General features: G+C 44.8%; 2 protein-coding genes and 1 long non-coding RNA gene across 3 annotated transcripts in view; 1 reads left to right on the top strand and 2 right to left on the bottom strand.

Annotated features, from left to right (window-relative positions):
- SHISA8 (shisa family member 8) overlaps window positions 1-15,488 on the top strand; it is a 31,377-nt gene extending 15,889 nt beyond the window's left edge. Inside the window, exons 2-4 of the mRNA XM_081209550.1 lie at window positions 7,682-7,809; window positions 11,827-11,976; window positions 14,329-15,488. Coding sequence (XP_081065676.1) covers window positions 7,682-7,809; window positions 11,827-11,976; window positions 14,329-14,702 — 652 coding nt within the window. The 3' untranslated portion in view covers window positions 14,703-15,488. The remainder of the gene's footprint in view (window positions 1-7,681; window positions 7,810-11,826; window positions 11,977-14,328) is intronic.
- A 2,837-nt stretch (window positions 15,489-18,325) lies between these two features.
- Window positions 18,326-20,882, bottom strand: LOC308595465. Its single transcript, XR_014012046.1, has 2 exons — window positions 20,220-20,882; window positions 18,326-19,950 (listed from the first exon to the last, which is right to left on the bottom strand). It is a non-coding gene; the product is annotated as an uncharacterized lncRNA (long non-coding RNA).
- Window positions 20,883-23,537: 2,655 nt separating this feature from the next.
- SREBF2 (sterol regulatory element binding transcription factor 2) overlaps window positions 23,538-27,137 on the bottom strand; it is a 34,400-nt gene continuing 30,800 nt past the window's right edge. The window contains exon 19 of the mRNA XM_081209503.1: window positions 23,538-27,113. Within this exon, the coding sequence (XP_081065629.1) occupies window positions 26,893-27,113 (221 nt within the window). The 3' untranslated portion in view covers window positions 23,538-26,892. The remainder of the gene's footprint in view (window positions 27,114-27,137) is intronic.

Here is a 27,137-nt window from a genome sequence, read left to right as displayed (position 1 = left end):
TCTCTCTCTCTCTCTCCTTGACTTTAAAATTTACTGAGCATTGGCAACACTGGTGCGAAAACGCCAGCTTGCCCTGAAACGCAGCAGCAGGATTACAGGCTATGGGGGGTGGGCTCCCTTTGGCTCTTCAGGTTCCCTTAAGTATAATCCTTCTTGACTAACATCATGGGTCCCTTCTTTCGCCTTTGCTCCTGGGCTTCAGGCCCGTGACTGCGACTGCCAGGCTGCATTTTCTCTGCGGGGCCCTGTACAAGCATTGAGCTGTACACGTCCTGGCTTGCTTTCCCGGGCTTGTAAACCAGCACCGGAATGCTCACACCAGCTTCCCCTTGAAGAGATGCTTGAAAGCGTTTGGCCCTTCGCCGGTACTCACTGGCTCGTTTATGGTTTTTTCCAGAGCTCCTAACGAGGAGCTTAATCTGTCCACGATGACGAGCCTTTGCTGATGTTGGCTGGAGTACCTACTTGCGGGTAATAAGCTGGCATCAACTGAGTTTTAGGAAAGCTTCTGTTTCATTTTAGGAGGTCAGTTGGTATCAATATTTCTATCAACGTCTAGGGTTGGCATACATCTGGAATTTCCCAGACATACCTAGAATACTGCAAAATGTCCAGGAAAATCCGTAGGTATGGCAACCTATGTCGGCATTTTTTGTGATTTTGCCAAAAAGAGCTCAACAACTTTTGTGTCTGGATTTTCACTTTTTGAAATATGGCAACCCTAATCACGTCCTCCTAATGCACGTGGGCCACTAAGGGTGGCTTACAACAATTTAAAATCACAATGCAATAAGTGGACTGAAATGCAAAGAATGTAATGAAAGAAATAACAAATAAAAAACATAACATTAAATATCCTTTGAAAAGCAACCAGAAGAGTGAACGGAAGATTATTTTTGTAAAACTACCTTAACAAGCAAAAATCTTTATCAGCGGGCAAAAGACAACTGGGGGGAGGGGGTTGCTCAAGCTGCTTTTAACAGGAAAATATTCCATATAAAAACAAGAGTGTCAATGTGCAAATCTTGGTTGTAACTGTAGGGTCTGAAAGCTCTTGTTGTACCAATAGGACTCCTAGACATTATCTTGATGGCTCTGTCAATGTGATGAAGAACTTTTCATATTCATATGAATATGAACTTTTCATATTCATATTCATATTTTGCACCAACCAAAAAATAGCCAATATCCTCAGAAACCCCAAAGATAAAATCCAGTTGGAAAACCAAGGGGTCTATGAAATACCCTGCAAAGTCTGCCCAGCCACGTACATTGGACAAACAAACAGACGAATAAATGCACGTATCGCAGAACACAAGAATGCCGTCAAAAAAGAAGAAAAAACCTCCTCTCTTTTCCAACACATGAAAGAAACAGGACACGAAATTAATTTTGCAGATTCCAAATTGCTCTTTAACATGGAACATCACCACAAGAGAATAATCATGGAAGCCATCGAGATAGAGAAACACCCTCACAACATGAACAAGCGTGACGACACGTCCCGCCTGCCAGACATCTGGAAATTAGCCCTCCCCACAAAAACCGACACCAGGACCAGAGGCACACAGAACGCCATCACCTATCAACCACACCAGACCCAAACCCAGACCCTCTCCACAGATAAATTACAGACTCCATCCGGTAGCCAAACCATAGTGGCACCTCCGGATGCTGCACCCCCCTGCAATCCCTACACAGATCTGGCTGGCACAGGGCACAAAACCACAGCTCGCCCCTATACACGAAGCCAAGCCAGAGCACAACTCAGTGCAGTACAGCCATCTTCTCAGAAAAATCTCTTCACAAGCTCAAAAGGTCAAGACACGAAAGCTATAGCAACTAATCCACACTTAATGACCCACCTAAGTGGTACTCAGAATATCACTCAAGATATCACTCAAGATATCCCCCAAGTAATTAAGGAACAAAAGAAGAAAAGGCACAATAACCTGGGAACTTCTTCTCTGCACCACACCCCCTCAACAGTATTTATAGGAACTCAAACACTGAGATCCTGCTCTGTTCCAGTAACAAGAAGCCGAAAGCACCAGCCTGAAGATGACGAGTGAGACCTCGTCGAAACGTCGCCTAGACACCCCAACTCTTACACGGGAAGACACCCGAAGACACCAAAACCTACATTCCTGTACCCGTGAAAATCTACGAAAGCATATATATATATATATATATATCTCACACCTTCCTTTGTGGGCGCCCTTTGCGGGACCGTGCACAGCACCTTGGGCCACGTGGGACTCACCAACTGGTTGGGCTGTCCCGCCAAACCCCAGTTACCGGTAAACTATCAGCACTGTTGGGAGGCGGGGCCAGTTTCATAAATAGGATGAAGAACTTTTCTTTTAGAACTGGATATGGAACAACTGACTGGTTCAAAATTGGGAAAGGAGTACGGCAAGGCTGTATATTGTCTCCCTGCTTATTTAACTTATATGCAGAAATCATCATGCGAGAGGCAGGGCTGGATGAATCCCAAGCCGGAATTAAGATCGCCGGAAGAAATATCAACAACCTCAGATATGCAGATGACACAACCTTGATGGCAGAAAGTGAGGAGGAATTAAAGAACCTTTTAATGAGGGTGAAAGAGGAGAGCGCAAAATATGGTCTGAAGCTCAACATCAAAAAAACGAAGATCATGGCCACTGGGCCCATCACCTCCTGGCAAATAGAAGGGGAAGAAATGGAGGCAGTGAGAGATTTTACTTTCTTGGGCTCCATGATCACTGCAGATGGTGACAGCAGTCACGAAATTAAAAGACGCCTGCTTCTTGGGACAAAGGCGATGGCAAACCTAGACATCTTAAAAAGCAGAGACATCACCTTACCAACAAAGGTCCGTATAGTTAAAGCCATGGTTTTCCCAGTAGTGATGTATGGAAGTGAGAGCTGGACCATAAAGAAGGCTGATCGCCAAAGAATTGATGCTTTTGAATTATGGTGCTGGAGGAGACTCTTGAGAGTCCCATGGACTGCAAGAAGATCAAACATATCCATTCTTAAGGAAATCAGCCCTGAGTGCCCACTAGAAGGACAGATCGTGAAGCTGAGGCTCCAATACTTTGGCCACCTCATGAGAAGAGAAGACTCCCTGGAAAAGATCCTGATGTTGGAAAAGATGGAGGGCACAAGGAGAAGGGGACGACAGAGGACGAGATGGTTGGACAGTGTTCTCGAAGCTACAAACATGAGTCTGACCAAACTGCGGGAGGCAGTGGAAGACAGGAGTGCCTGGCATGCTCTGGTCCATGGGGTCACGAAGAGTCGGACACGACTAAATGACTAAACAACAACATATATATGTATATCCTGCTTAATGCCAGAATAGGCTTCAAAACCATTTACAAGTATAAAAACCAATTACACAAGCATTAAAATATAAACATCTATAATTAAAATGCACAGTGACACAATCTCATTAAAACATGAAAATATAAACACTTCTGGAAGTGGAGAGCCTTCCGGGAAGAGGGCATGCTTACCTTTCCCTTTCTCTAGCTAAGAATGTGCTAATTTGGTCTGTGCAAAGAAAGTCATTGGGAGGGAACTCAGACACAAGTCAGGCTGCAGGTCAGAGAGTAAAAATCAAGCCCTAGAAGCATCTTGGGCTGGGGAATCAGTATCTGCCGAGGTGTTCATGCTGTGAATTTCCACCTATATTCAACCTGTATTATGTGTGTAAATTGGGGTGGGAAATAGCTCCTTCCCATTTGCCCCCATGTGCCCTGCATCTTCCCTCCATCACATCACTCCTCCTGCAGTTAGTTTGGGGGAAAGCCTAATTGCAGTGTGATGATGCTTTGTGGTTGGGGTGTCACAGCTTGGAAAAGGGGGGGTTAACTCTCCCTGCCCCATGCACTGCAAACACCATCCCGCAAATGTAGGATAACCAGCATGCTTAAGTCTTATTAATGCATGAAGGAGTTAATACCATAGACTAAGCTGTCCTGCCAGGCTTAGCTATGTCACTTCCCTTACCTTAGGAGGAAATAGGTAATCAAGTCTATTGTCCGTCCCCCCCCCCCCCCAATCTACCTTTGAATTCATTGTGTGAATAAGGTTTGAGCTGGTTGCTCCAGCTCAACTGCATGGCTCTCACCAGCCACTCTTGTGGTCCTGTACCAATAATTTAGGAACTTTACCACTTTGTAACTAAACTAAGTTTTACTAGCTGTGCAAATTTTCTGCTGGTGTATGGAAAAGCACATAAAACAAAACTTTGAAGAGTTTTTTAACTTACCAAACATGTGGTTTTTTCCTGTGCTGGGGTGGAAGAGCGAAATTTTGGAACTCACTTGGAAGGGCATATTTTAAAGGTCTAACAGTCTATATTTCCACACTTTACTGCATATTTTGTGACTTTAAATCTCTGCTAGGGTTATCTCACCAAAGAGTTTTTGCCCCAAACTTGGATCCTGGCATACAGGATTTCATATATATAGCCAGCTGCTATCTCCAGGAACTCCATCCCCCCTCTAGCATTTATGTTTGAAATCCCCTCCCGCTGGCAATGAGGTTTCTGTTGTGTATGACATTTGGGGTTAGAATCATGGAATTGTAGAGTTGGAAGGGTTCACAAGGGTCATCTAGTCCAACTCCCTGCAGTTCGGCAATATTTTTGCCTGATGTGGGGCTCCAACAAACAACCTTGAGATTAATAGTCTCCTGCTCTACTGACTGAGCTATCGCACAGGGGTTGCAAGATTCCAACCCCAAACTGCATGGATCAATGCACCACAATCCTTTTTAACACTTTGCCATACTGATCCTCCATTATATCAATGAAAAGAATAGCTTTGATTATTCCCATAATAAATAATACAACTGTTGTTGCTGCTGCTATTCTACTACAAAGTACCTTAGTGGTCAGTGTCAGATCTTGTTCCTAAATCAGATGCAGGAAATCTTTACAAAATATATAGGTTTCTGAGGAACGGGCCACTGTAAGCATCCTTTAATTCCAGAATGGAAAACCCATAGTCCTCCTGAGGTCCTCCTCTCAGCATGTGCTTTAGCCCATCAAGGTGAAGTTTGTTTTAAGCAAAGGCTCAGTGGAACTTGGTAGCAAGAGCTCATGGCTTTTTAGGAAAGCATATCAGAAGCATATCACCTAGCATGAGAATGAGAACTATTCTTCAGCCAGAACCAAAGAATACCACAGAAAGGTTATCCATTAACCATCATTTTGTTTGAAATGGCAGATAAACGAGTCCTTGATTGCTCTAGCTTCACATTTCACAGTAATCTGTGTCAAGAAAAATGCATGCAGTTGCGATCTTCACTTAAGAATCTCCTGCCAGGAATCTGTTGCCACCCAGTTTGCTTCTGTGTCAATTTGCATGAAGAAAGAACCATTTGGTATAACGGACTCTGGAGCCGCACTATCGTAAGTGCACATGCCTCGGCCCAGGAGCCCCTGGGAATTGCAGGAAAGGCTCCTAGTGTTTCAAATGCAAATGTGACACAAATTATAGATGTTCCTTACGTGAAGTAATTTGGCACTTCATGCTGAAGTTATAAAAGCCATTGTGAAAAGGTATGAGAATGCAAGAACTGCTGGGTTTGGGCTATTCTCTAGGGCTTTTGTCTTATTATTATTTTAAAAGTTATCATGCAAGTTGCCATAATTTTTCTGGGGAGGTTTTTGTGGGGTTTTTGCAGCTGATTATATTTTCCTGTTAAGAAAGCAGATGTGCTTTTACATGTATAATAGGCTGCATTCGGGAACCTCAGGCCTGGGGTCCAAACTTCTGGAGAACCAAAGTTGTAGCCTCTAGGCCTCTCTCACTAGCCCTCATGACTCTTATAAGCTACACTCCCTGCCCCTGCCATATCCCCTCTCTCCAGGCCATGGCCCTCTCCTCCTGTCTTGCTGTGCACCCTTCCTCAAAGTGCGCCTGTCCATCTGGAGTGTGCCCTTGAACCACCCCCCACAAACGTCCCTGAAAAAACAGGACATCCTGTTTTTCCCTGCGAGAGCACAGCAGCCATTTTGGGCTCCGTGACCTTACACGGGTCATGTGACTCACACAAGAGCATGAGCAGTAAGACATGCGCCCTGGTTTTGGGACTCAACATGTTGGAGTGTATGTTGAACTGTCATAATGCCTCTTGCTTACCTGGATACAAAGAATTATACCTCTTGCACTGCCCACATTTGGACCCACCTACATTTTCCCTCTCAGCCTAGGGTTGCAATACATCCGGGATCTCCTGTACATATCCGGACCACTGCAGCCGGCAGCAGTGTCTGCTTGGAAATTGGTGAAAATTCGGACATATGGCAGCCCATGGCAGCAGTGCCGTTTTGACTAACTTCACATAGAAATACCTCGAAAACGTCATTTTTACTTTTTTTGCAATTTAGCCAGAAAAGCTCAACAGCTTTGTCCCCTCCTACTCTCACCCTGCCCACCATTGCTGCAGGGATCCTGTAAAACTATCCAGGACGAAATGCGGCCCCCAAGTGAAAAAAAGGCTTGCCACCCTTGGCAGCTAAGGCCTCAGGCCCAGTCACTGATATCCCCAATTAAAGTAGTGAGGCTGGAGGAGAGTTGACGCCAGTCACAGTGTCCCACTCTGAAACAGATGGGCCAGTCGCCTGCCTTGGTGCAAGGCAAGTTTTAAATCCACACCCAGAGGATATGTCCACAAAGAGCCTGGCAAGCCCTGGATCAGTTCTCATAAGGAAAGATTATACGTTGTGCAATGGAGAACAACAGATAAATTCCCCATAGGTCAGTTATGTGGGAAATGAATACATAAAAAAGAAATACCCTGGAAGCCCAGAAAAACGGAAATAATAGCAACAGTGCCATGTTGGCAACAGCCCAGATGCCAACACAGTAGCCCACACAGTAGCCCACTTATAATATGGCTTAATTGTTTCTCCATTGCCAATAGTTATGTATCTATTGTTGGTTTTGAGTTTCAGTTGTGTTTCAATGGGCTTTTACCTAAAAAGTGGGATAGATGTTTTTTCCAAATATGAAATGAAATGAAATGAAATGAAGGGCAGCTGACAAGAAGCATGATCCAGACTACCAAAACACATCCACATTGTACGTTTTGGTGGACAGCCCCCAAAATTCTGATTCGAAAACAAATGATAAGATATTCTCTTTGCCCTCTCCCCCCCCCCCCTTTATAGAACGTGAATAAATTCTTCTTGTTGGTTTGGTTTCCTGTTGGTGCTAGACCAAAGCCCCTTATCAGGTTCAGCAAAGCTGCAAGTCCAACTGAGATTTTTTAAAAATGATGTTGGGGACACCAGAGCTGGTCCCCAACACTGGTGTTCATGACGCAACTCACAGACTATATAACCATGAAAATTGTTCAGCCCCATTCAAGAAAAACTGAGCTCTGTCAGCAGATGAAAGAACAAAGCTGTTTCCCCTTGCAGTTTTAAGCGCTGAGAAAAGGAGGCACGCATCAAACAGAAGCCTGTTCCATTCTGAGCAGGGAGGCTTATGCAACAAATGAACAGCAAGGGCACATACCTTACTGTGAGTGTCTGGAAAGGCAAGCAGGTGCAAAGGGTAAGCAACGGGTGAACCGAAACGACACATGAAAAAAGTGTCAGAATTATACTCACAGTAACAACTGCTTAGGATCTTTACTTATGATGGCGCTGCTTAATTTCCCTCCATACCTTTTCTAGGACGCTCACAGATCTCCTGAAACAGCCAGGAGGACATGGACCATCTGACATCTTGCCAGAGAGCCACATTGGCAGTGTGCAGGTCCAGATTAGCGATGGGTATTCTCGATCTCCCAGGAATAGCACAGGTAAGATAATCACAAAGTCCTCAACTGTGTGCATATTAACAGCTTAAAACACAGCTAGACCGTTCTCCTTCTCCCAGCCAAAAATCCAGGAACTGCAATTTGTTAAGGGCACAGTAGAGTGGGGGCAAACTACAGTTCCCATGATTCTTTGGGGGGAGGCATGTGCTTTAAATGTGTGGTATTGTATGCAGCCTGTGTAGGAGAAAACTTTCTTTGTATACAGAATATCCCAGGTTCACAAGTTGCTCATCCAGTGCAGTGTAGTGGTTAAGAGTGGTAGACTCATAATCTGGTGAACCGGGTTCGTGTCTCCGCTCCTCCGTCACACTTCTCTGAAGTCTCCCAGCCTCACTCACCTCACAGAGTGTTTGTTGTGGGGGTGGAAGGGAAAGGAGATTGTTAGCCGCTTTGAGACTCCTTAGGGTAGTGATAAAGCGGGATATCAAATCCAAACTCCTCCTCCTCCTCCTCCTCCTCCTCCTCCTCCTCCTCCTCCTCCTCCTCTTCTTCTTCTAGAGGGTTTGGTGACAATTCACACAACCAGTTTGGGGGGGGCATCACCTGGGTGAAACAACCCAAAAGAGGACTTCTACGCACTGGATGTCCAAGGAAACACCTAAGGCTTCTTCCCTTTCAACATGGCAGGGATAGATACCTAGAGTACATAGAAACCTAGAGACAGCCCCCCCCCCCACCTCACGTCCTTGCATGACCTATATAATGCCTATCCTCAACCCTCAATATGCCAAGCTGCCCTCAGAAAACCTTTAGTCTAAGCACTACTTGGTATCAGCAAAAAAGAAAATATATTCTCCCTCTCTTTTTGTTGAATGTTGCATGCCATTCCATATTTATAGCCTACCTTTCCTCCCCAAAGGCAGCCCAAGGCACCTAAGGGGGGGGGGGGACAACACAAATGCAATCCATTCATCCACATCAGTATCAACTGTATAACAAACTTACCAAGCCCATAAATGCCTACATAATGTATGCAAATGTATACAAACAGTAATCCAGTACTGCTGCCCCATTAAATGTTTCCAGCAGAGCATATGTGTAAGAGGCAGAAACTTAAAGCGTTTCTGCTACGCTGCCTCCATGGGTGGGGGGGGGGGAGAAGCTGTACTTGTTGGACTTCTACCTGTTCCACTTATTTTTGGAAGCACCTAGGAACCCTGGGCAGGGATGGATGATAATGATGACGACAATAGTTTTATTTTTTATACTCCGCCCAACTAGCTGGGTTTCCCCAGCCACTCTGGGCGGCTCACAGCATATATCAGAACATACTAAAACATCAAACATGGCTGCCTTCAGATGTCTTCTAAAAGTCAGATAGTTGCTTATTTCCTTGACATCTGATGGGAAGGTGTTCCACAGGGCAGGCACCACTACCAAGAAGGCCCTCTGCCTGGCTCCCTGTAATCTCGTTTCTCGCAGTGAGGGAACCAGCAGAAGATTCTTGGAGGACCTCAGTGTCCGGGCAAAGCGATGGGGGAGGAGACGCTCCTTCAGGTCTATGGGGCCAAGGCCATTTAGGGCTTTAAAGGTCAGCACCAACACTTTGAATTGTGCTCGGAAACACACTAGGAGCCAATGAAGATCCTTTAGGACCGGTGTTACATGGTCCCAGTGGCCACTCCCAGTCACCAGTCTAGCTTCTGCATTCTGAATTAGTTGTAGTTTCTGGGTCACCTTCAAAGGTAGCGCCACATAGAGTGCATTGCAGTAGTCCAAGCAGGAGATAACTAGAGCATGCACCACTCTGGCGAGACAGTCTGTGGGTCTCAGCCTATGTACCAGATGGAGCTGATAGACAGCTGCCCTGGACACAGAATTGACCTGTGCCTCCAAAATGTCCAAAAGTCCAAAATGACTCCCAGGCTGTGCACCTGGTCCTTCAGGGGCACAGTTGCCCCATTCAGGACCAGGGAGTCCCCCACACCCGCCCGCCCCCTGTCCCCCCAAAATAGTACTTCTGTCTTGTCAGGATTCAACCTCAATTTGTTAGCTGCCATCCATCCTCCAACCGCCTCCAGACACTCACACAGGACCTTCACTGACTTCACTGGTTGAGATAGATAATAGTTACTGGCCAGTATAGAAATATTGTTAAATAATAAGAATAAGAATACTAATATTGGAACAGATAGCTTTCTGACTTAAATGCTCATGAGCATTTTGTAAAGGGAACAATTGGCAGTAATCCTTTCCCTGTATCTTTTCAGCCTCTGCTGCTCTTGAGCGGGGGGTGGGGGGTGCGATACCCCTGCGGAGAAATGCAGCTGGTCATCATGGGGGGGGGATGTGTGACCTCTGGCAATGTCAGCCCCCACATTTTGCAAGGTGAACAGTCGCCAGGGTGAAAACCATCTGAGCGCACCAGTGACTAGATGAGGGCAGGATTCCCCCACATGCACACTTCCCCCAAACATTTTACACATACAATCTCTTCCTTGCTAATTCTTGCAGTGGGGGGGGGGGCTGGCAGACAAGGGGCTATCTCTGCTCCGATTTACATCCAGCTGATGGAGGGGGGTGGTTTGCTGCTGCTTCTCTTTGTGTTGTGACTCAGTTCTGCCTGGGGCCGAGAGAGCACTCTGTCTCCTCCTCTCTTGTTTGCCCATGACACTTGTCCCAGTTTAAATACAGATTTCCTCCCTCCTCTCCCTGCCTCCCTCCCTATCACCTTTGAACATTGGTTAACTGAAGTGAGAACTGACGAGTGTCACTCGCTTGAGGCCCTGAAGAATGAAATCTGAGCGATAACCACATTGGCAGCCACTGCCAGGGGTATCATTCAGATCGTCGTCATAATCGCCATCGCCTAATACTGCCGGGCCCCCAAATCCTTAATTAAGGCTGGGATCCATTATCCCCAACATGCTTTGCAAAAGGCACAAACTCTGCCCGAAAGGTTTTGCTGTCACAAGATTAACCGGCAGCAGGTGGTGAGGTGAGAAAAGAATTACAGAACGCAAGCAAATCAATAGGCTATGGAAAGCCTCCTCCTGTGTTTCAAAGGCTGTTTGTTGTGTTACTGTTCTGCTCATGCCAATCTCTGAGTGGCAAGAGGCTTCAGAGATTCCTGTGCTTACCCAGGGTTCAGTTTCCTTGGATTGAAGGCCAATTGAGTCTGTGGCTTCTTTAGCATATATAGTCTTATTTACACATGTATACAGCCTAAGCATAAGATGGAGGGGTTCACAGCATTAACCCTTCCAACAGATCTTGCTTCCCCACTAGGTTTCCAGGGAAGCCCCTAGCCTAGGTTGCCACCTTTGGGACAAGTCGTGGGGGGGGAGGGGGATTGGGGGGCTAAAAAATACTTTACCTGGTGCAGAATGAAATGACCACAAAGCAATCCATTACAATGGGTTGTTTCCAATGCTGGTCATACTCATAGAGTAGACCCAATGAAATTTATGGATATAAGTTAGTGATGCACATTAATTCCAATGACTCACATCTTCCCCACCTGCTGAATTTCTGCCTGTCAGAAGAATGGTAAAGGTAGAAACCCAGCCAAAGAAAGAAAGAGGTGGAGAGAGCAACAAATTCTGTTTCTCTTCCTAACAGAGCTTTGCCTTCAGCCTCCCTTGCCATATAGCTACTAATGCCAATTCATTCACACAGACATAGTCAGACAACTTCATCCAGCCACTAGGGTTTACATCTTTTCTTGTCACATATTTGAGGCGTTTTAAAAAGAATTCATCTGTTGAATTGTTGAACTGTAGAGTTTGAAGGGACCCTAAGGGTAATCTACTCCAACCTCCTGCGATGAAATTTCTAGGTGGTGACCTGGCATTGGAGGTGGGTTGTAGGTCTTTGTCCTTCTCCATCAACTGCTGTTACCTCCAGAAGTCTGTCTGCTGTGCCTCACCGTCTCTCTGCCTGGCACGAGGTCCACTTTCTTGGGAAACAGAATTTGCATTTCTTCTAGCACTTGGGAGGGCCTAGGACACTGAGCGGATTGTGCTGAAGCCTTACCTTGCCACCTCCTTCTGCTTCCAGACAAGAACCACTTGAACAACGCTGTGGTTAACCCCTCCAGCATCTCACAGATTGGGCTGTCGCATTCACACAACAACCGGCTGCAAATGGCAAGCACGCTGCCACACCAAGCGCCCGACTATGCCAAGTATGCAACTCTCAAGGCTGTAGGTGGGTATTGCGGCACTGCGTCTCCTGCCGGGCAAAGTAAGGCTGGCATTTGCTGGAGGAAAGCTGTGAGAGCTGGTTGCCCCAGTGTGGTATGATATATCTCCATGTACTCATGCCTATCTGCCCATTGCTGTGTATGGGGTGACATCATCATTGTGGCTTTGTTGACTAGGGGTGGGGAACCTCAGGCCTGGGAGCCAAAACATGGGTCAGGCTTTTCTGTCTGGCCATAGTCCAGACCATGCCCCTTCCCTAGGCAGGCTTCACACCCTCCTCAGGTGTTTTTGCCCAGCTGCAATGTGTTCTTGAACTGTTGCAATGTCTCTCGCTTGCCTTGATGGAGAGGTGTTTGCATGGGGTGTGCCTAGGAACCTCTGACAGAATGTAGCCTTCTGTGCAGAGGTTAGATGGCCTCTGACATGTATGAAGCAGGGGGGGGGGGAGTTTGTAAGGTCCACAAGGAAGTGGGACCATTGGGCTGGACCAAGTTTTCCCCACCATGTTGCTGGCCTTCCATTTTGCTGGATAGTAGCTGGAGAATGGGGAGAAACTGGATTCAGGTCGCATTTAAAGATAAACCTCATTCCACTTTCCAAAACAACACATGAACTGGAATGCTGCCATCTTTTGAAACTCATGCTTTTTCCAATTTTGCAGTGCAGTTTTCCAGCTGTGCAATGTGACAAAAGTTCATATACAAGGGGGACATATGCATAAAAAGCATATATTAGTGGATAAAATTATGCATTATATTATGGGAAATTCTGTTGTGAAAAATGTGTTTAGGCAAGATTGCATACGAAAACGTGCATATTAGCAGTTCATATGTAAATACTGATGCATATTAACGAGGACTATGGTTATTGTTGTTGTTGCTTTAAAAATACAAGCCGCTGTGAAAATGTGGAGAAGTGAAACATGAGAAACTGAGAGAAACCAAAATTCACAGATTCGCCCATCGCTAGTAGTAAATGCTGGATTTCACAAATGCCGGAGGAAGATTGAATGAGGTGGGAAAGAAAGGAAAGTGATTGCAGGGGAAGAAAAACATGAGCTAAGACAGAAAAGGGAGCTGTTTTGGAGAGATGAATAAGTCATGAGCTGAGGGCAAACAGAGTGAGTCTCATGGCCCAACTACAGTGGGGGTGTTGAATACAGAGCAGATGACTAAGAGCTGATGACAAAAATAATTTAACGTGGATTAGTTGCCCTTTAACAAATATTAATCACCCCTTCATACAATTATTATTCCTCACACTTTGGAAGAGTTTTTAAGGCCTTAAGACAGCCTTTGATGGCATGGTGCCCTCCAGGTGTTTTGTTCTACAGCAGCTTCAGTCAGCATAGCTGTGTAACGCTAGGGGTGGATGGGAACGGTAGTTCAAAACATTTGGGGGACACCAGGTTGGCAAAGGCTGGATAAAGGCATGGCGATGGATTCTACCAACAGGCAACAGCTGGAGAGCCTCCATGGACCACCCTATGACATAGAGAAGGGGTGAGCACCTCAAATCACTCCCAGCCATTTCTTCAGCCTTTAACCTATTCAAGAAGGCCTCGTTGTTATGGGAACCACAAACAAAGTTATTTAAAATAAAGGCCTATGCAGAAAGCCAAAGCCTATCTAGCTGTACTCACAGCTGCTCAAAACAATGATGGCTTTTCCTGCCAATATCAAAATACCTGCATGTTTGCTCTTTGATGTAATTTTATATTAGACTTTGTATCATTCTTATCTAAATTGTTGAAATCTACCATTTTGTTGACTATGGTTTGGCTTGCCTGTCATGTTAAGCCAAACCATCGCTTTGCACAAACCTCTGAGCTCTAGGAGAGGAGGTAGTGACTGCTTTGCTCCTCCTTGTTCATTCTGCTGCTGTGCTATGCCATGGGTTGGCTTAGCATATCCTTTGAATCTGGGCTCACGGTTCAGCCGTCTCTAGACTAACCACAATTTGTAACCAAGGTTTGTCCTATGGTTCACAGCTTGTGGCTTGTTCAGCAGAGATAAACTACAAACTTGGATTCAGACAACTTGCCAAGCCAAACCATGGCTTAGCTGAGCACAGCAGAATGACTCTGGGAACCTGCACAATCCTGCATTAATGTGTGGTTTGGCTTAGCCTGACACACAAACCAAGACTGCGTGTGTCTAAAGCTTTCGGCAGACCTGACATTAACCTTCTCCTGCTTATGTACAGATGGAATTAGTTAACATTTAACATCCCTAACCCTCTAGTGATACTCACAAGCAGGATGGTTAGATGGTTACAGAGCTGTCAGGAGAGCCATCACAACCTTAAGAACGTTTTGCCCTTCGTTTTCTGCTCTGTTCCATATATTCCCTTCCAGAAAGTGCTCCTGAGGAATTCTACAAGCGGTTTCCTGTGGTGGACATGCCGCCATCAGCCACGCTGTCCTTCCCTCCCTTGACGCTACACCAGAAAGACGTTTCTCCCTTTCAGGACGGCTGTGCTCTGATTGGCTTGGCAACACCAGGACAGAAGGCCAAAGTGATGAAAGCCAGTGCCCACACACTGGCAGGCAGCCCGGCCTTCAAACCAGGGTGGGATCCCAACCACCCTGACCTTCGACGGCAGGCCTACACCACCAAGCGCCAGTTCAGCATCGAGAAGCTCCCAGAGGTCTTCAGCCAGACGCCCACCCACTATGCCCAGCAGCAGCGGCCCTTCTCCACCAACAGCAAGACGGAAGTCACTGTCTAGAGCAGACCTCCTCCTCAATCTCCCCTCCCTTTGAAATATTCAAGCAGCCTGTGAGGTACGGCCTGCCTTGTCAAGCTGGAGCACCTAGTGTTGACTTGGCAGAGCAACCCCCTCCTCTCGGCTGGCACTGCTGGGTTCTGTGAGAGAGCGAGGGAATTAGGAAGGAAGCTTGGCCACCGGAGCTGAGGGATCGTCTGCAGCTCCTGACAGAACTTGCCCATTTGCTGTGGCCCTCTGTTTTCTGCATCCTGACAGAACTCGGCCAGCATGCGTGGTGAAACCGGCATGCATGTCACTCCACAATTCGATGCACGACTCTTGTTTGTAGCTCACGTCTTCATCACATCGCACATCCCAGAATGGTCAGCATCCACCGGAAACCTGAGGACTCCACTACTGTTCTGCATGGAGATGCATCAAAGGGAAAGTTGGCGGGGTGGTAAATAAAATATATCATTCTTTTCCCCTCGCCAGGAAAGGCCAAGTCAAAGGACAAGACAAACTGCTGCAATAATTAACCAGAACATTGTGTTTGAACATTTGCCCAATATAACATTCCTCTTCTGCCTTTCCCGGTGGTTAAACAAATGCAAAAAAAATAAATAAATGGGAATACAACAATGAAAGCAGTAATAAACTGTTCAAAAAGGGAACTGCCAAGGGCTGGAAGAAATTTTTACACAGTTCCCTTTGTTCTTCACTTGATTCTTGTCCTTCTCTAGCAAACCTTTCGGTTTAAGGCCATTTGTTAATATTTCTTGTCGCATATAAAACCTATATACTGCTGACACTTTTTTTGCCTGCCACTCGTCAGAGACTCACTATCATGGATCCTTAACGGGGATTGAAAAAGGGGGGGCATTGCTTTCTAGGGGATATTTCCCACCAAACTCTGAGAAAGGGTGTGCTGCCTATCATGAAGGTACAGGAAGAACTGTGCTGTGAAGAGTGTGGAAGAGTGTGATTATGTGTCAGGGGAGAGTGTGACTTGTGCACCTTCTTAGTGGCATTGCCCATGGAGCCTTGTAGAAATGTCAGCCATAGGTTGGAAAATCAGCTTTCTTATTTAAAGTTTGATCTAGCAAACCAAAAAGGAACCAGTGTGACTGGAGTTGGTGGTTCACCACAATAGCAAGAGATGGCTTTCATTTCACAACACTGAGTAGGAAATATGTGTATAGACTCATAACATAAGCCAGACTTTCTGATTTGTCATGGTTTACAGTCAGCAAGCAGCATGTTGTCCTTCTCTATCAAACCAGTTTGCTGTGCCACCATTTCTCTCTCCCTCTTTGCTCCTCTCCAGCGCAAGGGGAACAAACAAGCCAGGAAACCTTGGTTTCCTATTACACCCAAACTAGGGATTGCGATGTGTTGCTCCCTAATAAGTCATAGCCAGCAAGCCAACAACAAATCACCTGGCAATCATGTCTTGTTAAGGAGCTTGTGTTCCAAATTCAGTCATACTGTTAGAAACTGGGGGATGCCCTCTGCTGACAAGGGCCTGGTGGCCAGCCTTCAAATATTGGCATAAGTTCAGTGTTTTTAAATTGGGCACAGGGTTACTCCTTCATTTTTCTCAGGATTAGTACTTAAGCTGTTGGTCCAAGCTCGTTGCCCAAAAAAGCTGCTTCAATTGGTTTGTCTTCAGACCTTCTCTTACATATGGGTTATGACACTGCCCTAAAATCAGTAAAACAAAGACTGTGGGGTTTTGCCTTCTGTGATCTGTGGGCCCCCTCATTCTCATCCTGCTCACCAAGTGCTGTGAATATACAGTATGCCAGGTCATTTTACACAGTTGAATATTTAAAGAATTTGCCAGCCACCAATTATGGTAGACTTTTTACTAAGGCCAGACTTAATGCGTTTCCCTCTGAAATGTTCCGAGATAGATTTGCTGGTGTCCCTTATTTCACATGATTATGTCCTTGTACTAACCAGGAAGTAGAATGCCTGAAGCACATTCTCCTGTCCTGTAGAATATATAAGCAGGTCCAACAACATTTGATTAATCCACTAATGGCAAATCTACCCGGAAAACCTGCCAATTCTATGCCAAGTTCCTACAAGACATTAAAATTCCCAGTGTGACTTTGGCCATTGTCAAATTTCTTTCTGAGGTGGTCAGGATCAGAGATAAATTTGCATTAGACAAAAGTCTGAAAAAGCATAGTCTTAATTATTTGTCCAGGTAGTTTGTGTACTTTTTAATGTATTTTATATGCACTGAATTTTGTCTATTGGGTCTTTGGGGCAGCAATAAAGAATTGATCGATGGATTGAACAAGCCACAATTCCTGATTCAAAGAAATTGGGAAGTCAAATCTTCCTGGCTTGTCTACCCCAACTCACACAAAGGGAAAAGCAAAGTGGGAGAGATTAGAGAGTGTGCACCAGCCTGTTGCTCATTCATTAATAAACTACAATAAGTCTGACTTGTTGTTACGTGCAAATGCAGCTTATGATGCTTTGATCCAACAAAGACTGGACACAACATGTTCCTCTGCTTGGTATGACTGGAATTGGAGTCAACCTCTGGTGCATGGATCTCACAATGGACCAAAATCTCCCTTTTTTGGTACAAACCTAGCCCTAGCTGTTTACCATTCCCAAGTTGGCCTCCTCCAGCTGTTTTGGATGACAACCCACAGCCAGCAAAGGGAGATGTTGTCCAGGACATCTGGAGGGTGCAAGGTTGGGGAAGGCTGGCATATACAAATGCTGATTTTTCATATGGTGCTACCACAGAAGCAACCAGGAAGGTGCTTACTTCAGAGGCAAACTGGAGGAAGCACCAGGTTGTGAATTTGAACTGGGCCACTGTTTGTTCTCTGTTCTGCACAGCCTGATGCCGTTCCTGATACTCCCATAACAAACAGGCTCCGCTGTTGCTAGGCTTCTCGCTTCAACCCTCGCAGCAGGAGATTGCCCAACACAGAAATTTATCATCACGCATCCCCACTCTTGTTTCCAAACAAAACACAACCTTACAAGTGCATAGATAATGACACAGGAATTAACAAAGCCAGGTTCACACAGCGTGTGGCTTTGTAGGGGAATGAATGGATCCCATCCAGGAAATCAGCGAGTTCTCTTTTGGGAGTGCATGGCAGCAAGGCCCTGGGGGACCTGTTGTCAAATAATTTAACCTGCAGAAGTGGTGGCGGTGGCTGGATCACAGAGCAAGCTCTTTACCTCATCTGAAGGATTGTGGGTGGTGCAATTATGGGGCAAGAGAGGAGGTGGGACCAGCATTCAGCTGCAGAGACAGCTGAAGTATTTTAGAGGATAGGACCTGAGCCAATGGATTCAAATGGCAAGAAAGGAGCTTCTGACTAAACATTAGGAAGAACTTTCTGACAGTAAGAGCTGTTCTAAAGCGGAACTGGCTCCCTCAGAAGGTGGTAGACTCTTCTTCACTGGTTTTTAAAAAGAGGTTAGATGGTCATCTGCCAGGGATTCCTGCAGTGCAAGGGCTGGATTAAATGACCCCTGGGATCCTTTCCAACTCTACAGTTCTATGATTTCCCTCTGGACCTTTCACAGGAGATTGTATCCAGTGAAGTAATTGCACGTGTTGCTTCTTTCCGCTGCCACCAGGTGAAATAATTCCCCCCCCCCCCCGGTTGTCTCTCACCAAACAGCCTAAAATGCCCTCAAGGACACTTCAAAGCATTGTGGAACTAGGCTTAAGCATGAAGTGGTGAAAAGAATTGAGACTACAAAGTTATGAATTTAGATTAACAGTTTACTAAGATATTTTTTTTAATGTACGTACTAGGAAAAAGATTTAATATAGGAACAGCATACACAGCTTGCCTCCCACTTGGAGCAGAAGACCAAATAAACAAAGGATTAAATACAAATCTACTTTTCCTATCTTGATATAGGCCCTAAGATTACAAAATTGTGTGATAATCATGCATACAGCCTCCAGGCTGACTATATGTTATTTATTCTTCCATTCTCAGATGCCACCTTGATCTAACTCTCAAAGCATGTCACTGGCAGATACAGCCTAGAGCTACATTAATTCCTGCCTATCCCAATCCATGAAACCTCAAAAAAGTACTGCACCTTCTTCCCAACAACAAAGCACTACATTCTCAATGATTATTTTCCTTCCAATTGGATTTCTGGACAGTTTAGGCTTAACAAGTTAACCTCCTAATCCTCAAATCAAGATTTTGTATTATTGTACAATACAACAGAGCAGTTCATTTCCTTTACACACCTTAAAAGTCTAAAAAGTCTTTAAGTCTTTGCTTTCCTGGATTAGCCTCCTCCCCTCACACTTCAGTTGTGTCAGGAATTGGCCAGATTTATTTTAGATAGATAGGCACATCTGTTCTATAAAATGTTGCTTTTGTTTCATTTGGGCTTGAGAAATCTGAAGTGAATTTTAGTACCAGGAAAGCAAATGCCACAATAAACTGTTTCATCTTTAAGATGCTACAAGAACGCTTCATTGTTTTGGACTGCAGCAAACAAAGATGGCTGCCCTTCTGGAAATATGGTTGGTACCTTTATTGGGTTCCTGCTATAACAACTGTGTTCAGGCATAAATTTATTAGGTTGGGGATTATACAGGTGAAAGAGGTGTAGGCCTTACGAGAACATGGGATGCACATGCCTAAGGAACCCCAAGTGCATTTGGTCTGTACTTTTTTGTCCTTCGTTAAATAATAAAATTTCCTAGGAGATCTCATTGTCTGGGTATATGCGTGTCTGAGGACCTATGTGTTCATGAAGCCTCCTCTCCACAGAATTCAACCTCGGAGGAATTGGCATTTTCATTTTTAATAGATAGGCACATACATTTTGAAAAACTTCACTTTTATTCAAATCTGGGCTATGGAAATTTATATAATAAAACACCAGGTGTCCCAACATGAATGGAGCTTGGCAAAATGCCGCTCTTGGCATATACAAAACACGCTGTATTTCGTTCCTCACATTTCAAGCTCTTTTGAGGCTGCTTTCATAGAACTCTCTTTGAAGGCACATCGTAATATGATTCACATCACCCAACAAGAGGTGAAGGACACACAATGACCTATGAATAAATATGTATGCTTTAGCAGATTCCAAAACTCTTTGTCCACGTTAAACTGGCAAGACCTAGAACAGCACTGCAGGGAAGACCAGTGCAAATGGTGAGGGAATGTCATCTACTGAGGCTTCAATGGGGATATTCAGTGACCAAGTGGACAGCCATCCCTGAGCTAGTTCAGTTAAAGGCAAACTGTAAGTACAAATATTTAAAAATAAAATAAATATGAGTTGGCAACAGGTCACAATCACATTAATTCTTATTTCATCTTGTTTATTGTTAGTCACCATGGATGGCAAACTCTTATGATATAAAAGGCAAGCTATAAGTTCCAAATAAATAACATTATTTGTCGCTAAATCACATGTGCTTTTACCTATCCAGTTTTGCAACTGAATGCCTTAGCTTTTCACCTATAGCATAGATTGCTACCCACTCCCATTCACCCATTTCCCCCTTACCAGGAGTTAAGTTTATTTGCAAATGATTCTGCAATGCAGTCTTCAGACAGAACCAGACGGGTTTCAAAAGAGGGTACCACCCCAAACCAAGGCACCGGTGAAGCAATATATGTGAAATGCTGCCAGCAGCATCAACTGGATGATACTAGGCGTGCTCACCAACTGAGAGGTCTCATTTTGGGGTTCTCCTTTGATAGCCTGGACCATTTGTCAGCTTCTTCGAAAGGCAGGTCTGTTCTGTGGTGACTTGTAATAAATGGAGCACACACAGCTAGAAGGCATCTTGATCCATTTTAATCACACTTGCCAGCAAGCTCTTTACAGACTGTTGGGCAAATAGTTGGGGAGATGGTAGCCAAGGGAGGGGGGGGGGACAGCTTCAGCCAGTTTAATATTAACTCGAGTTGTCCCTTCCCCACTTATCCAGTCTTCCTGTTCAAGATGGAAGTAAAATGTTGCGTCAGCCTAGGCATCGCTCAAGGACATAGGATGCTCTATGCAATGAAAACTTGAGGTGTTGTGCCCATCAAGAAAAGTGATCCCTGCTAACCTGCCCCCTGCAAACTGTCTATTTTGTTTCCTCTCTTGGGATTCCCCAGCAGTGTTTCAGAAACAAAAAAGAGGGGTTGCCTCCACCAGCTGAGTATAAGTGACTGAGTTCTGTTCTGACGTGTTTTTCATGCAGAAGGTTCCATGTTCAATCCCTGGTGTGTCCAGGTTGGGAACAACCCCATCAGAAACCCTGCCCAGAAGAGCAATCAGGAGCCCAATGAACCTGACCATCACATCCACACCATGCACTTAAGCAAATGGCTTCCCCCATAGAATCCTGGGAGGTGTAGTTTACTCCTCAGAGCCACAATTCTCTCAGCACCCTTAACAAGCTACAGTTCCCAGGATTCTTTCAGGGAAACGATGTGCTTTAAATGTGGGGTGTGGCTCGCACCACGTAGGTCTCCAATGACAGTCCCATGAATTTGTCTAAACCCTCTTTAAAACCATCCAAGTTGGAAGACATCACTGGATCTTCTTTCCCTCATGAGATGTGCAGCTTCTGCCCCTTGTTCATAGAATCATAGAATTATAGAGTCGGAAGTCGATACTCATAGTTTAAGTAGGAATTGTGGGAAGGAGCAGCACCTTTCGTCTTTCCTGAATCTCCCAATATTCAGTGCTTTATTGGATTCTGGCATGATGTTATGAGACGGACCACCCTACACTTTGCCCACACCATACATAATTTTATACACCTCGGCTGGAAGGTTCACTCACATGCCTCACACAGAGGTTTCCAGTGCCTGGCAGGGGCGGCAATGTCTGCCTTCTGCTGCTAGGGCAAATGTGGAAAACTTCCTGCCACATTTGTGAAAAGAGAATTTCTTGGGCCCAACTTACAGAGGAGCTAAGGAAAGTGAAAGCAATTTGGCTTGAGAAAATAGTGGCGGCGTAACAATTTTTTCAATCAGAGTCCCGAAGACATTTTGTAGCAAGTTCCTCGTATCTTTTAATCTAGTACTGCCAGGCACTGCCCAGATAAGTCAGATGTACTGACACATCACTCCATTGGCAGAGCTCTGATCTTCATTTTCTTGCTCACCCCCTACACACACACACACACACACACACACACACACACACACACTTAGCATCAGTAGCAGCAGAGGTTGCCTTAAAGGCAGTATCAGTTCCTTGTTCCACTTTGTTCCTCAGAAGTGCTCCCTTTGTTGCCACTTTCCGAGACTCGGAAGGAGCAAAACGATTCCTGCCTTCACATAAAACACAGGCACCATGAGAAGAGAAAGCTACTGCCCAGAGCACAATGGCCTCATTCTAAAATCTTATGTTGGAAATCCCACAGGAGGATTAATCTTTAATAGCTGAACCGAAACAGGTCCGCCAAACAGTGTGAGTCTCTGTCAACCTGCCTTTGCTTTTAGGGAGGTGTGTGGAAAGGCAGGAAAAAAGAGAGGTGGAGAGGCAGGACAGTTCAAAGTGTGTTTCACTCCAGAACCTTTTGTGGAGAACACACATATCCTGGGTATGTCTTTGTGTTTTCATTAATCTATCCAAAGAACATATTGAGGGAGGAGAAAAATGCATATATATATGGGGAATGGAAGAAAGAGAGTACCAGGAGATGGAAGAAAATGAAAAATAGAAACTGCAGCCAGGGTTGTAATCTGTGCAGAAATGCAAGCCTGCACAAAGTAGAGTTCTGTATTCCATACAGGAGGATTTTCAGACTACAAATTAGTGGCACATATTCAAATTGAGGTGTTATGAAAACCCAACCTACCTACCTCCAAGGACTCCAGAATGCTGAAATAAGGGTCAGCAGAGTTGTTAGAATAAAAAAATTCCTTCCAGTAGCACCTTAAAGACCAACTAAGTTAGTTCTTGGTATGAGCTTTCGTGTGCATGCAAAGAATCAGCTTGCTCTGATCTGTTCTGCACTCGAGTTGTTAGAATTACTCCTTTACTAAGTTACTTCTGCCCTCTGCTGGACAATAGAAAAATAAAAGGCCAAACAGCCTGTCTCTGCTGTTAAGTGCAGAAATTTGGACTCGCCTGTTGATTTGTCTCTTCAGCGATGTTGGGGTGCAACAGGCTCTTATGACAGGGAGCCACCTACCTCCTGGACATGTCGTAGAAGGGCACCAAGAGGAGAAAAGGCTTCTTCTTAGCTTCCAGGGTATATTCAGCAAGCCCAGGGATAGCCGCAAATTCCACTATCCATGTCAAGAAAACTAGAGCTTGGTCTCAAACACAGTAACAGAAATATGAGCCAGCAATGAGAAAGCTAAAGTAATAGGAAAGATTTATGGGACTCATCTATCTAGAGATGTGGAACTTGTGGCCTTCAAATGTTGTTAGACTGTGGATTCTCCCTAAAAGAGATATGTTATCGATTATATACACCCTTCCTCATAGCTCTTTCAAACCTGTGGCATATGTATCATCAGTGTAGGTTTTCTGTTCCAAGTCCTACAGATTGCTGGGAAGATTGGCAGATTAATCCTAATACTTAACAGCTTGCTCTGATCTGTTCTGCACTCCTCGTGAATTATATTTATGGACCTTGTGTGACAGAGGAAACGCTGGTGATTTAACTTTAACAAAACCTAATCAATTCAATTAGGCCACTGAACACTGCAGCATTCTGACAATCCTATTTAGCCACTACCATTATCAGTTATTATTATTGTACTACCACTGGTGTGCAAGCACACTTTGCGGAAGAACGTTTTAAACATTTTCCATACACCCCCACCCAACAAAACACACTCTTCTTAATGAAGCTTCTTTTGAGTATCAGACTTTGCGTACAATTTGATTTTTATTAGACAAGTCGCGCAATGAACCCAGGAGAGGGTCACAATCAGGACATATACCAGAAACGCTCACCCACTCACATCATTGCCAGCTACGTTTTCTTATAGCAAAGAATCCTTATTCCTAATTTCATTGGGATAAATACACTTTTCACATCATATATAAAAGCACAAAAAAGTTACATTATATACACAAAAATAATATAGAGATAGCCTGGGTGACAACAAACCCATAAATAAATGAGGCGTCTTCTTTAAAAAAAATGGTTGATGTACATGGAAAGACAGGGCGATTCCCTTGTGGAGGTCCCATCTACACAAGCATAATTCCACAAGCTAGCAGTACCACCCTCAATGCCTCTTCCTGCTGTACAACATGAGGCTTCTACCCTCGACTGCAATGCCCATTCTCAGCCGTAGTATTCCCTCCTGCTTGACAGTATAAATGGCTTTCACAGCCTCAAATCCATAGAACTGTGAGATGTCCTGCGGTACACAGTGTCAATAGGAGATGATATTCTGATGCACATCAACTAATCCAGACACTTCAAAACTTAACTGCGCAGAATTATTTGCTATGAGAGCTTCTAGATGGGAAAGGTTTCTTTCTAAGCGTCGGGCATGCTAAATCACTTCGCCGAACACTCACAATTCACGCAGGTCCTTGTGCTAATCCCAGATGGATGGCTGCTAACTCCAAGCAGACTGGAACAATCTGCGCGAGTGGCAGAACAACTGTGGAAGGAAACCAGCAATGGTAGCACCAAACACCCCAGGCATCCTGCTAGAATGTACCTTTTCGTTGAGGTAGTTTGTTACCCTTTCTGTTTTGTCGCTACCATCACTGGGAAAACGGCTGTCGGGAAGCACCCTTAAGAGAACAGGACGGTCCTCGCCTTCAGCCTGCCTTATTGAAACAACTGCCCACGGATCTGCAGTGCTAAATCCAAGGCACGAGTATAGACTATGGTTGCTACCCATGTTTGTAAGATAAGCAACCAAGATCATCCATGTGATGTGAGATATGGAACTAAACAAACTAGTCCTGGCAAAGCAACTTCCAAGGTTCACTTTCACTGTGTATTTTGATACCTTTCGCAAGTGCAACCTTTCAGACACATCCACTCACGTATACCAATGGGAAATTTGGAATGTTCATGAAATTACACCTCTTGTTAGTTCCAATATATTCAGGAAGATTGAGAATTGGTCTTCAAAATAACCAAAGTTAGCCAAAGCTTTATTGTGGGATCGTCTTTTGGTTTACTCTATGGAAAGTTTTAAAAATTTGATATCAATGTGATATGAATCTCTTAACTGTGCGATTCAGACCACGTTCCTTTAATTATGTAATTGTTTCAGTGTTTGGAAAGGCCCTCCCCCAGGATTTCATGTGTTTTGGGACACACAGAGCTTCATTTGAATTGAAAATTGTCAATGAGAGGCTTAAGGTGGAAATTCTTTTCTTTTTTTAATGGAGGGTCTTCGTTCTGCAGCAGTGTTCAGCTGTTACGCATGGAAGGCACACTAGCTGCAAGAACCACTGCAATGTACAGTTGTGTGGGCCTCCCCAAAGAATTATGTGCCCCCCAAATTCATTTGTTTGGTGCTTGTGTGTTTGATTCGGACAGATTTGGAAGATGAAATAAGAGAGGATAAGCAAGAACAGAGATGGTGCACAGGCAACGGGAGAAGGCAAAAGTGATCTGTGAGACTCTGAGCTCTATGAAATATAAAATCTCTTTTCTTAGAACCTATTATTCCAACAAGGAGGCCTAGTTGCAACCACTCCTCTTTCTCCAAGTTCTAGAACTACATCTACACTACATATGTAAACCATTTTATAAACCTGTTTGACCGTCAAAGCTACTCCAAAGGAGACAGCTGTTGGTAGTGTGGACAAGTCCTAAGACTGTTATCCTAAACATACTCATCTAGATGCAGCTACCAAAGAAATCAAACATCAGAAAAAAGGATTCCTAGGGTTGTATCCAACGTAGCGCAAAGTTAAAGTCACTTAGCGGTAAACTTGTTGCACTGGCAAAACACTTCTGTGCAAAAAAGCACAAATGCATTGCCTAAAATTGTTGCACAACAAGCTTTGGCTAGCACAACTGTTGCATTGGATTTCTTTGTGGCCCAAAACTTTAAGCTCTGGTCTCGCACTAGCGGACAGAGAACAATGAATTCAGCCCCTAGTTTGCTTTTTTGTTAAGGTAAAACTCAATGCTGACTTTAAGCGTGTGATTCAAAAAATGCACTTAGACTTACGGTGTCTCTTTATTTACAAAAGAAACAGTAGGAGCGCTGATCAGGAGGGGTTTTTAACCTTTCCTCTCTGTGCTATTTTTCCTGCTGAAAATCTTCCCCAAGCTGTAGTTTGTCTTGGGGTTCCCCCCCCCAAAAAAACCAGCAGCAACAAACTTCTAAAAGTAATGCGCAATCCCCTCTCTGTGATCCTAATCCAGATCTTGGGGAGGAGTGGGGGGTCTGCAGGTATTTTTTTTTAAAAAAAAACATAAACAAAGAGCAGTGGTTTGTCTATGCATGCTTTTTAAATCACAAGCTTAAATCTGCTTCTGGTTCACCACTAAGTCCATCCTTGTCCCCTCTTTTAGGGCATGGAAATACAACTCCAAAGATAACGACAGTATGGCTCCATCGGCTGCCAGGTGGCAGATACATGAGTAAGAAGTGGAAGGGAGGACACAGAAGATGGAAGAGAAACCTAGATGTTGTCCATAGTGCTTATAAAGCCATAAAATTCTATAAAAACCCCAAATTGCATTAAAAACTGTGATGCCCTTCCTTAGGAGAACCTCCAAAGGCTCTCAGAGAATGCAGAATCTATAGAAAAGCTTCTATGCAACCCACTGAGGACCAAGGAGCCAGATCTCCTCTCTGGGTCTGCCAAAAGCATATGGCACCTGATGTGCAGATCAAGGGCCACCGCAGATGCCAGGAAAAGGGCTGAGGGCCGCTCTTCTTACTTTCTAGAAAACCCCTCCTCAAAAGATAGATTGTTTTGTAAAGAGGTGGGGGACCAACCTTTCAGAACCCACCCTTCTTCATCACTATTCCAAATTCTTCTCTCAGTGTGCGAAAATGCGAACACTCTCTAGCTCCAGTGTGGGACCCTTTGTACTAGAAGGCATATACTAGCAACAAAAGCTGGTTTACAAGAAGACCCTACCCTGGCTAGCGTATCACAACTTTCATGGTCCTAACCTGGAACAGTGTTCAAAAAGGGAGGAGGAGGAGGAGGAGGAGGAGGAGGAAGAGGAGGGTAGGAAGGGGCAAGAATCCCGTTCAATGAGCGACGAGGCTGCAATCCTCCACGGTTAGGAAGCCGCAATTGCTGTGCCGCCACTCAGCTTCACAATCATCTGCTGACAATCATTGCAGGAACGCTTGTCTCCAACTTTCTCCAGTGTGCGGGCTGCTTCCGCCAGCAGGACGGCTCGCTGGCCCGGGGACGACAGGAAGGAGAGGGGAAGGTGGCGGCAGGCTAAGAGAATTGCTGTAGCTCTCTCTCTCTGCCCAGGAAGGGCGTCCAGTTCACCTAGGTATGGGGAAAAAGAGTCAT

Source organism: Podarcis bocagei (assembly GCF_964188305.1).
Source record: "Podarcis bocagei genome assembly, chromosome: 10".
Classification (NCBI taxonomy): Eukaryota; Metazoa; Chordata; class Lepidosauria; order Squamata; family Lacertidae; genus Podarcis; species Podarcis bocagei.
This window is presented reverse-complemented; position numbering and strand designations above follow the sequence as displayed.